Source organism: Dipodomys spectabilis, unplaced genomic scaffold, assembly GCF_019054845.1.
Source record: "Dipodomys spectabilis isolate Male_0828 unplaced genomic scaffold, ASM1905484v1 ptg000147l, whole genome shotgun sequence".
NCBI lineage: Eukaryota > Metazoa > Chordata > Mammalia > Rodentia > Heteromyidae > Dipodomys > Dipodomys spectabilis.
In genome coordinates, this window is record NW_024870824.1 from 9,069,877 (window position 1) to 9,082,315 (window position 12,439).

General features: G+C 44.5%; 1 protein-coding gene across 2 annotated transcripts in view; it reads left to right on the forward strand.

The window, feature by feature from the left end:
- The window catches only part of Ndfip1 (Nedd4 family interacting protein 1), a 92,972-nt gene that overhangs the window by 39,158 nt on the left and 41,375 nt on the right, over positions 1-12,439 (forward strand). The window contains exon 1 of one of the 2 annotated variants that reach the window (XM_042691978.1): positions 10,994-11,232. The exons of the other annotated variant lie outside the window; for it this stretch is intronic. Coding sequence (XP_042547912.1) covers positions 11,170-11,232 — 63 coding nt within the window. The 5' untranslated portion in view covers positions 10,994-11,169. Of the gene's footprint in view, positions 1-10,993; positions 11,233-12,439 lie in introns of those variants that run through there. 2 annotated transcript variants of the gene reach the window in all.

Below are 12,439 nucleotides of genomic sequence, written 5' to 3' on the forward strand. Positions count from 1 at the left end.
AAAGAGGAAGGCACTGAATCCATTTTATTTTACCAATTACAGACAAATGATGAGGAAATGTTGAGGATGATTTTTGGTTATATCTGACCTCAGTAGGAGTGTTGTGAGTGATTACTCCTGCGTACCTAGGATTACAGGTATGAGTCACTGGTGCCCACCTTGTTCTTAATGGTATATTTTTTTTATTATTTCTATATTTCTTCCCTCAACATGGAGCTAAGCACAAGGTTATTAAAAAAAAAAAAAGACTATAAAGGCTGTGAGGGTAGCGCAGCAGTATGAGCAAGGCCTTGGGGTTAGAGCCTTAGCACAGGCATCCACTCTACTATTCTATATAAAAAGTATGTTAGCCTTTTGAAAATAATAAAAGAGCACACTTGTTCTCAGGTACAGAAAATATCTCCGGTTTATAGCCAGAACCAGAGAGTGGCAGGGATGGATACAATGGGATCAGGGATATCTGTGTGTGTGTGTGTGTGTGTGTGTGTGTGTGTGTGTGTGTGTGTGTGTGTGTGTGTGTGTGTGTGTGTGTGTGTCGTGCATGCGCACTGGTCCTGGGGCTTGAACTCAGAGCCTGAGTGCTGTCTCTGCCCTTTTTTGCTCAAGGTGAATGTTCTACCTCTTGAGCCACGTCTAGCTTTTTAGTGGATAGAGATAAGAATCTCACAGACTTTCTTGAAGTGGCTGGCTTTTAACTCTGATCCTCAGATCTCAACCTCCTCAGTAGCTAGGATTATAGGTATGAGCCACTGGTGCCTGACAGTATCTTTTTATACCTAAACAAATAGGTATAAAACTAGACTTTGTACATAGGCAGAAATGGAAAGGTGTTTTGTTTTGTTTAGGAGAGGGGAATGTTGGAGAATTAACTAAAGGCCTTGTACATACCAAGTTCCTGTTCTACCCCTGATCTCAGGCCTAACATTGAAAACGTAGGGTTTTTTTTGTTTTGGTTTGGTTTTTTTTTTTGTCTGTTGTGTGGCCTGAACTCTGGGCCTGGGCGCTGTCCCTCAGCTCTTCAGCTCAAGGCTAGAGCTCTACCAATTGAGCCACAGCACTACTGGCTTTTTCTGTTTATGTGGTACTGAGGAATCAAACACTGGGCCTCATGCATGCAAGGCAAGTACTCTACCACTGAGCCCCTTCCCAGCCCCAAATGGAGTTTTTAAACAGATAAAACTGCTTGTATAGTAAGAATTAAATATATATTTGTTGAACACAGGAATACAGGAGTAAAGTAAAAGAACTGACAGCACAGCTGGGCACTGGTGGCTCCCACCTGTAATCCTAGCTACTCAGGAGGCTGAGATCTGAGGATCACGGTTCAAAGTCAGCCTGGGCAGGAAAGTCCGTGAGACTCTTATCTCCAGTAAACCACCAGGAAAACTGGAAGTGGCACTTGCCTTGAGCTGAAGAACTGAGGGACAGCACACAGATCCAGAGTTCAAGTCCCATGACCAACAAAACAACAACAACAAAAAAACTGACAGTGTCTCTAACATGACAAGGTTCTATAAGCTGAGGCACTTCAAGGTCCTGGTAAGAAGTCAACGGACAACCCCCAGTGTAACATGGCCACTGAATCTTCCCACAGCTGAACCAATTCCTAATTCAAGCTCCTGAATTCTGTGGCTTGCTTGAAACCCTTTTTAGCTGGCATGAGCTCAATTTAGGGCTGAGTTCTGGATTACTTCTAATCTCAATTCACCAGGAGTTAGCCATAAAAGGCCCTGGCCAGGTGCCTGGAAAAAAAGACAGTGTCACAGGAGATATTACTAGTGACATTTCCCACTCACTGTGATTTTCCCCCCAATGTTGGATATGGAACCCAGGACCTTGCACATACCAGGCTCTAGAACTAGCTCTATAATTGAGCCCCACTCCCAGCCTACTCACTAATATTTTGAAATTTTTGAAAAGGAAGGAAACACCTGAGATTTTCAGTTTTATAGAGACTGTCCCTTTTAGGTGATTGTATATGAGGTAAAAGACTGGATTGGAGACTCAGGCCTTTCTCTTTGAAGTCATTCTGCTTTAGAGAGAGCAGGGTTTTGTTGTTGTTTTTTCTGCCAAAATTCCTAGGAAAGGGCCTTCCTGCCTGGTAAGAAATATTTTTCTCCTCAGCCCACAAAGGAATTCTCTTCCCGAGGCAAAGGAAGATTCACTTCCAGGCCTTTCCCTGGGTGCACCGTGAAGCTGTGTTTTGGAGGGGAGAAGGGAGTGTCCGTTTTAGGTTGCAAATCACTTATGGGAGTGCTAGTGATAAATCAACTTTTAGATATGTTCTCTGACATCCACAAAGAATTTCAAAGCTAACCAAGCACCTATCAGGTCCTGGAGGACATGCTGTCAAGGGCCAGGGAGCGCTGCTTGTTCTGAGTCATGGTGTTTGAATTCGCCAGCCTGATGCAGAGTGAGCATGATGCGTTTTGCTTTGATTTGATTTTTTGAATCATAGATTGGTTGGACCAGCATACCAGCGAAGGGCACATCCTCCACTTATAAAAAGCTATTCCATATTCTTGCAGAGCTCAGGAGGCCATGGTGATGCATATTGACCTTTGGCTACTTCCTAGTTGTAGCCTCTCTGAACTTAGTTTTCTTATCTCTAAAATGGAAGCTCAAACCCAAAAATTTATGCCTCCCTCCCTTCTTCCTTCTCTCCCTCCCTCACTCCTTTCTCTTTCTCTTCCTCCCTCCCTCCCTCTCTTCCACCTTTCTTTCTTTCCTTCCTCCCTTTTTTTCCTTCCTTCCTTCCTTCCTTTTCTTCCTTCTCTTCCTTTCTTTCTTTCTGAGAGACTCTCACTATATAGCCCAGATTGGTCTTAAACAAGAGATCTTGAGTTTCTTAACTTTTAGAATTACAGGTGTGCTCTACCACTTTGCTCAAATAAGTTAAATCCATTTAAGCCTAGTCTCAATCTCTCTCTCTCTCTCTCTCTCTCTCTCTCTCTCTCTCTCTCACACACACACACACACACACACACACACTTCCATGTTACCTGTTTCACCAGCCATAGGCTGAGATAGAAATAGACGTTACCCTTTAGGTTATTATGAGTTAAAAAAATGGTACTAAGTATATGAAAATTGCCCTGCAGAGTCCCTGGTATAAAGTTATTAAAACAGTGCTTTTGGGGCCAGTGACCTCAGAAGCACTTTTTCTAGGTCAATAAAAATGTGCCTTTTGATGGAGGAACCTTGGGGACAATGGGATCCTGGACAAGCTGTGAACTGGTATCTTGACCTCATATATTTATGGTATATGACCAGACAAAGGAGAGATGGCCAGAGGTGTCTGATATTTTAAAAAGCCAAGAACATAGCCCCCACTCAGCCACTAGGCAGGTGACTCTAACGCCATCTGATGATAACACCTGAAGTTTGTGACGTGGTTTGTCATAATCAACTCTGGGTAAGACCTTGTTTTTCCAGGGTCCCAGCCCACCTATGTTAGTCAGCTTTTGTTACTATAACCAATATCTGAGCTACCTCATAAGGAGAAACCATTTATGTATGTATGTATGTATGTATGTGTTTCTTGTGGCTTACATTTTTAGAGATTTTCAGTTCATTTTTGGTTGGTTCTGTAGTGTACAGGCCTGCAGAACAAGGTAGCATGTCATGGTAGAAGCACAAAGTAAAGCAAAGCTTCTAATTTTGTGGCTGGGACTCAAGAGAAAGAGGAAGAGGTTAGGATCTCACAATTTCCTTCAGGGGACATCTCCAATGACCTAAAACCTTCCACTAAACCCTATCTCTTTTTATATTTAGAAACTGAGTCTTGCAGACCGGGAAAGTGGCTCAGTGGTAGAGCGCTTGCCTTGCATGCATGAGGCCCTGGGTTCGATTCCTCAGCACCACATAAGCAAAAAGAAAACAGCCGGAAGTGGCGCTGTGGCTCAAGTGGTAGAGCGCTAGCCTTGAGCTGAAGAGCTGAGGGACAGCGCCCAGGCCCCGAGTTCAGGCCCCTCAACCGGACCCCCCCCCAAAAAAAAAAATGAAAAGAAACTGAGTCTTGCTATGTTGCCCAGGCTGACCCTCTTGGACTCAAATAATCTTCCAGACAGCCTTCTATGTGTCTGGAGCTATAGGTGAGTGCCATTGTGCTTAGCCATTTTTTGTTGATAATGGTGAGGAAGGACTACCTCCTGAAGGTGCTGTGCTGGGGACCATACCTTTACCACGTGAGTCTCGGGGACAATTAAAATCCAAACTACAGAACCACTGCATATTCCAAATGGGACATGAAAAGGCGCTTGTCTTTGGGGATCTGTCTTTGGACTTTGGTTATTGAAGATGTTGTGATGGATAATTTGAGTGAATTTGACCAGGATTCCAACACCACCTCAAAAACTAAGGTATTATTTCTTAGCTCTTGTGTATTATTTAGAGCTGGAGAGTTCTATCATCATCATCATCGTCATCATCGTCATCATCATCATATGTGTATGTGTGTGTGTGTGTGTGCGTGTGCGTGCGCGCACGTGTGCGCACACACGGGTGTGAGGGCCACTCATGAGCCTTGAACACATGGTCTGGGCACTGTCCCGAAGCTTTTTTATTCGAGGTCAGTATAATACCACTTGAGCCACAGCTCCACTTCTGGAGTTTTGGTGGTTAATTGTAGATAAGACTCTGGCAAAAATGCTGAAACAAGGACATAGGATGACTCATTGCAACAATGATACCTACAAGACAGTATATTGGAAATGAAGTTTACAACTTGGGGGGAGGGAAGGGAAGGGATAGTGGGAGAACAACAAGGGAAGGGGTAACAATGTTCAACAAGAAATGTACTCATTGCCTTACTTATGTAACTGTAACCCTTCTGTACAGCATCTTTTTGTTTGTTTGTTTGTTTGGTCGTGAGGCTTGAACTCTGGGCCTGGGTGCTGTCCCTCAGCTCTTCAGCTCAAGGCTAGCGCTCTACCACTTGAGCCACAGCACCACTTCCGGTTTTCTGGTGGTTTATTGGAGATAAGAGTTTCACAGACTTTCCTGCCTGGGCCGGCTTTGAACTGTGATCCTCAGATCTCAGCTTTCTAAGTAGCTAGGATTACAGGCATTGAGTCACCAGCGCCTGGCCTATACTGCATCTTTACAATAAAATAAAATAGCGTCTGGCAGACTTTCTTGCTGGGGCTGGCTTCAAACTATGATCCTCAGACCCATCCTCCTGAGATTACATATGTGAGCCGCTGGTGCCCAGCTGGCTCTATTATTATCTTCTAAGTAGCTGTGCAAAGGACTCTTCCTTGTACTTTGCTTGAGACCTGCTGTAAGTCACTTGGGCAGAGTTCCCTGGAGACCTACAGGAACCAGTCTGAATCCCCACAAGCTGCTGCTGTGTTTAAGTTAACATGAGCTTCTTCCATTGGGGGCCCGCCCCTGCAGGCGGCCTCCCTATGTGTCATAATTAGCACATATTGCCTGTCCCCTGACACACCCCAGGCAGTACAGAGTTCTTAGCTTTACCATATCCCTTTTGTAATTGTGTTTCTTATAATACTCTAAACACAACAAGAAAACTACTATCTTGGGAAATGTGAAAAACTCAATTTGCCCTAACAGCCTGAGGGCTTAGGGAGTTAATCACCTCTCTTACTCCAGGTTCTTTATTCAGGGTACTTAGTTAACTGATTGGAACAGTGTGTTCAAAGATAAAGTTCAGAGACTTGATTTCCTTGTAGATGGACATTTTGCTCTTTTCTAATTTTCTAGTTGCCCACAACCACTAGTAGGAAAGGGGAAAATAAGTTTCCCTATATTCTGCTAAGTTCTTCACTGAGACCCCTGAAGCAAAAGAGTAATAAGAGAAAAACAAGTTTACTAATATGTATATCTCATGTATATGATAGAGATACCCAGGTGAATGGGCATCCCTCACAGAAGAGGCTTAAATAACTGAAATATCTTCAGTTAAGTCAATAAAGAAAAAAATTAGGAAGGTAAATGATGAGGTGACTAGGAAAAGTAAAGGAAAGTTTGTTATGTAGTTGGGAAGAGCCTCTTGTGATTTAGAACACTCTTCCGGGTATAGAGACTTATTCTTACAAATAGACATTTCCTTTTGTCTGAATCATTATGTCATCAACATGGATGTGTTTTTTGTCAAAGACAAATATATTGAATAACAATAAACAAGCTATTACTATGTTATCTTTTAAGTTACCAGGTATCCTTAATTTCACTTGGAATTCATGACCATTGTGGCAAACATGTTCTTTTATTCCATTTAAATCTTAACTATCAATATTAAATCACAGGTTGCTCATTAGGCTTCACACAATGGTTTTTAAGTTACAGAATAGGAAGAGTTACAGTGGCTAGCTATCCCATCTGCAGGAAAGGTTCAAAGGGACCTACTAAAGACAAGGACAGAGAGCAAAGCAAGAGTTTCTATGATGATTAAATATTAATATAATGAATCCAGTCACAGAGATGTTCAGAAATAGAGCTATCAAAGCATTGCTGGGTTTGAGACAAATGACACTTTGAGCAGGTATGTGTCTGTGTCCAAGAGAGGATCATGCTGAGCTGAAGTCTCTGGGACAAAATTGGGACTTAGTCAACGGTGGATCCCATGACATATACATTGGAGGATGCCACTGAATCCCAGTATTTGGTACTTTTCTTTATTATCCAGGTAAGGAGGCTGAAGCATTCCTCCTCCCTCCTTCTTCCTCTCCTTCTTTTTCCTATAAGCTCACAAGCCTGGTTTTTCTGAAATGTTTTGTGTGTGTGTGTGTGTGTGTGTGTGTGTGTGTGTGTGTGTGTGTGCGTGCACGCTGGTACTGGGGCTTGTCCTTTGTTTGTTTATTTAAGGCTAGAGCTCTACCCTTCATCTACAGCTGAACATCTAGCTTTTTGGTGGTTAATTGGTGATAAAAATCTTACAGACTTTCCTGCCAGATCTGTCTTTGAACTGTGATCCTTACATCTTATCCTTCTGAGTAACCAAGATTGCAGTCATGAGCCACCAGTGCCTAGCCTGGTTTTTGGCTTTTTGAACCAAGGTCTTGCTATGTATGATTATCAGGTTTGCCTTGAAACCTGATACTACCAGGTTTTAATGTACTACCATACCCTGCATTAAGAATGAAATTGGGGGATGGATTCAGACTCTAGCAGTAGCCATGCCAACTTGGTATCATTTATGGCTGATTTGCAATACAATGGCAATGTAGAGTCGTCATGACAGAGTGCTAATGACTCACAAATTCTAAAATATTTATCCTGTATGCCTTTACACAAAAGTTTACCAAGCCCTGTGCTAAGCTTTATACAAATGAATCCACAACTTGGTATGCTTTCCCCTCTTCCCGTCCCAGCAAAGCCTCATTAAAAACGTTTTCTCCAGTTCTCATCTGATTATTCCATCTGGCAACATAGTTCTCTTTATTATCTCTCAGCATTACATAATATAGGAATCTAGGAATCTAGCTTATGCCAGGCAAGTGCTCTACCACTAAATTTTGGTCCCAGCCCCAGCTTGCAAATTTTTTTTTTTTTTAAATTATGAACTATTGGGCTGGGAAGGTGGCTCAGAGTGCTTGCCTTGCATGCATGAGGCCCTGGGTTCAATTCCTCAGTACTACATAAGCAGAAAAAGCCAGCAGTGATGCTATGGCTCAAGTGGTAGAATGTTAACCTTGAGCTGAAGAGCTGAGGGATAGCGCCTATATGCCCAGAGTTCAGGCCCCATGACCGGCAAAAAATAAAATAAGTTATCTAGTATTGTACAAAAGGACTTTAAAATGTCCATTTGTGTAGACAGTGCATCTTGATCCGTGTCAGCCCTTCCACAATCACCCCTAACTTGCAATTTATATATTAAAAATATCTTGACCATATGTTACTGTGTTTCTCTATTTCATAGTGAAGACCCAAAGATTAGCCCTTTCTATATCCTGTATCTATTTCCACACACACAGTAGTGCTTACATTTTGAATTTGCATTCAAATTGTGGCTCTGTCACTCCCTAGGTGAGTAACTGATGGAAATTTCCTGAGTCCCTTCATCTTCAATATGGGATTATGAGCATTAAGGAGATGATCTATGCTAGATTCCAAGACCCAAAAGGGGCTCTACCACAATAATGATTACCAGTGAATAATTTCTTTCTTTGTGATATGAGGAAATTACTTGTTGCCTTTAATAAAACCTAGGGTAATATGGTGAGAATTTAAAGAAGTAGGAAGACAATAGAAATTATACAATTTAGTTGGTGCTCTGTAAAGATTAACTGAGTCAAGATTTCAGATGAGATGTTAGACTAATAGGACTTTGAACAGATTTAACAGACACTTATTAGTTACCAAGCACAGCACCACCTAGGTCAAACCTGAGAGTAAGAAAGCCCAAGTCAAGGGTGAGAAAGAAGATTCTTCTCTAAATTCAAGGGAAAAAAGCAATACACGAGATATGTTCTTACTTGCCTACAATGTTTCCCTTCTCTCTCAGAGCAGATGATTCAGCGTCAGCAGTTCACATAAAAAGTATTTCACATGGAAAGTATTAGTGATTCTGTGGGGAAATAAGTTTCTAAGTGCAGCAGTCTGAAATTAATAACTTTCTCAGTGGAAACTCTCTTGACAACAACTCAAGATGAAGTCACAATGCAATTTTTCCAGTCTTGGATTGATTATCTTCCCTGTCTGCTTGATTTGTACCAGGCATGGATCCACAGGACAAGAAATTCAGTTTCCCCTTTCCTTATACAGCTGGCCTGCCAACTAGAGGCTTTAGGCAATGGTTACTCCATTTTTCAATTTCCAATCTATCCACTTATTAAACCCAGGCCAATCCTTTCTATTTATTTATTTATTATAGGATTTGGGGAAGACAGAGGGAGTGGGGAGGGGGAGCGATAGAGGGAGGAAAAGAAAGAGAAATGAAGAGGAGAGGAGACCCTCTAAGTCTTTACTGTTAATATAAAACATTTTGATTGAGGACATCAGAAAAGGAATAGGAAAAGGATATTGGAAGTTGTAGATCAGCTTTCTTTTGCTTTTGAGAAACATTCCCATAAGAAAGGATTTTATTTATATTAAAGACTTGTGTCCACGTGCAAGCAGTATATAGCTCTCAAAAGAAAAGGCAATTTAGGAAATAAGTAGAAAGGAGAGCAGTGTCTTTGCCAGAAAAAGCCACAGTGCAATAGACGCAGAAAGATAACAAGATGTTCCAGTAGCCATATGTGGCAGGACATACATATTTTTTTATTCCTTCTTCCATGTAAATTTAGATAAAGTAGATCGACTTCTATTTTCCACCAATGATTTTTAAAAAATAATTCCAAATTAGACTTTTTTTCCCTTTCTTATAGAAGGCATTTTTTATTCATAATACCGTATTACATTAAAAGGTATAGACTTTCTGGACTGGGGATGAAGACTAGTGGTTGAGTTTTTGCCTTCCATCTATAAGGCCTTTCAAGTATAACACTACACAAACAGCAATGCAAGCCAGGAGCCAGTGGCTCACACCTGTAATTCTAGCTACTCAGGAGGCTGAGATCTGAGGATTGCAGTTCAAAGCTAGCCCAAGCAGGAAAGTTTGTGAGACCCTTATCTCCTGTAAACCCCGAGGAAACCAGAAGTGGCACTGTGGCTCAAGTGGTAGAACACTGGCCTTGAGCTGAAGAGCTGAGGGACAGCACCCAGGCCCACAGTTCAAGCCCCACAACTGACAAGAAAAAAAAAAAAAAAAGCAACGCAAAATAAATACAACTGAGGCAAAGTAGACTCTTACAGCTTGGATGAATTTGTTGATGAGGCTAACAGAACAAGAGAGAACCTGGAGTTTGGAAAATGATAGAGATCTCAAAGTGAGAAAGAAAAATACCTAGACTTGATTTCAGTTTGATCCTTTTCAATATGGTTCAAAACAGGTATGTTGGTAGAGTGCTTGCCAGGACAAGTTAAATGCCCTGAGTTCACCGGCAAGTTAATAGATAAATTTAACTAATCTGAAAAATTAGAAGCTAAGATGATCTTACTGAGACTATTAAGAAGATATGGGAAACGCAACAAGCTTCAAAGATTGAGGTTTTCCTCCTGCATTGGACAGGTAGGTAGACGCAATTCCAGATGGCTGGATATGATCTAAAGAAACAGAAGAGCTGCCCTGTAGCTATGTGTGGGACACCGTGGAAGGCAGCTTTAAAAGCTAAATTCTCTGTGTCTTCACCCAGCTTATCGTTCAGTTGTGTGGTAATCATTAAGCTGGCTTAGTAGGCTTGCACTGCAAATGTACTTCAGTCCAGCTCTGTGTCACTGGGTAAAATGCATAATCTCTCCAGGCACAGTTTCATCGGTGAGAAATTGGCCATTCTGTCTCCCACCCACCTCTCAGCAGGGCCTCTGTGCATTTCTTGTTGTCCCTGCCTGAGATCAGGTTTTGACTTTCACATCCCTTCCTCTGAGAGTTTTCTTGAGGAAATATAGTCTCTGGATCCAGAGGCTAAGCTGTTAGGACACTAAAGAATGTTTAAACACGAAGCTACTGTCCGTCCTTGGGAAGGATTCAGGGAGAAGGTCAGGGAGCAAGTGCTTAGGATTTGCAGGCCCTCCGCGAGGGTCTATAGCTGGGTTCCCAATAAAACTTTATTTGTGGACACTGGACTTCCGCAGACTATTGGTCTAGGCGACGGGGCTGAGTGTGGTCCCCGCCCTGTCGTTGGCTGACCCCTGACCTATAGGATGGCAGTGAGGGTGGGAGTGGATGAGAACCTTGATCTTGTGGCTATACCAGGGAGTGGCCGGCTCGGGCGCCCAGACAACGGCCCTCCGCTGGCGCCGCGGGCCTGCCGGCGACTGGGGAGCTGAGGCGGAGGCTGAGGCGGAGGAGGGAGCCGAGGTGATGTGGCCGCGGCGGCGCAGGGCGCGGCTCGGTGGGGCAGGGCGGTGCGAGTTGGGGGCGGGGCGGCGCGCAGCGTCGTCGCCGTCGTCCGTCGTCTCCGCCTCCTCCCCAGGGGCCGCGGCGGAGCCTAGGCGGCAGCGGCGGTGCTTACGGCCTGAGGAGAGCGTCTCTCCCGGAGCGGCGGCGGCCATCGAGACCCCACCCGCGGCGCGACCCTCAGGGCCTCCCCACGTGTCCAGGCCGCAGCGCCCGCGTCCCTTCAGCTCGTTCCTGCGCGCTCCCCCCCTGCTGCCGGCTGCGTGATGGCGTTGGCTTTGGCGGCGCTGGCGGCGGTCGAGCCGGCCTGCGGCAGCCGGTACCAGCAGGTGAGCAGCGCCGAGTTCCGTCCCTCAGCCTAGAGCTTGGACCCTGGCTCCGCCTGCCGTTTCAGACCTCTGCAGGGCCGGCCCGTTGGCAACTCGACGCCCGGGCTTGGCAGGCCGCGCTGGGCCCGGGCCTTGTGGCCTCGGCCTCCATTCCAGGCCGCTGCGGACCCTGAGCGGCCCCCCTCGCGATCCCGGGTGGAAACGGCTTTGGTTTCCCGCATTTCCCCGGGCGGGTGGGTCCCCGAGTCCGAACTCTGGGCTCAGAGTAGGCAGTGACCTAGGGCCATTTATTTTTCTCCTTTCCACCTTTGCTTTTTTTTTTTTTTTGATGTCACTGGAAAAAGAAAGGGGGAGGGAAATGAAATGCGAAAGGAAACTGGGTGGAGAGAAAAGATAAAAATCGCTGGTGCTGCGGCGACGGCTCCCCCGCAGCGAGATGCGATTACTCAGGGTTTCTGGGGCCCCGTCGGTTCGGTCAGGCCCGGCCCGCCCCTCCCCCACGCCTCGCTTTCAAGACAAAAGTAAAAACGAAGCGAGACGAGCCCGCAGTTTGCGGCAGATCTGCAAGAGGCGATGTTTGGTCGAGGTGTTGCCCCAAAAATGTAGCGCGTCGGTGACGCCACCAGGCGTGTGCCCGCGAGTGTTCTAATCCCTTGGAAGTGACGTTTTGAGAGATGTAATAACATATCTGGGGAGGAAATGTATGGGGGATGATTGCATTATTATCTCGAAATTGAGGCCCCAGGGAAAAGGGCTGCCGGCTTTTTACTCTCTTGTCTGTAGCTGTTTTTCTTTGGGATTTTTGCGGAGACCTTCTGCAGAGGATTTTTGTTGTTGTTGTTGTTTCGGGGTTTTTTTTTTTTTGGTTGTTATTTTTAAGAGATATTAAACTAACACATCGTGATTGTGGGAATGGAGCCAAGTAGTAGCTGATGTTGATTGGAACCGCGGATCACTGTGTTGTGTGATGATGCTTCAAATGCCTTGGGCATAATTTTCACACAAATGTCCAACCTGCCTTTATGAAACTAAAATGTCGCGATTTAGATAAGCTACATTTTCTGTATTTTACAAACAAGGAAAAACCCAATACCATTGAAACGTGTAGATTAACCCTGGTGCTGTCAGTTATTGGTTTGTTTTGCCGTCTTTCGTTGGGTGTTGTCACCAGGCCCCTTCCCCCCCCCCCCCAGCTCAGAATGACTAA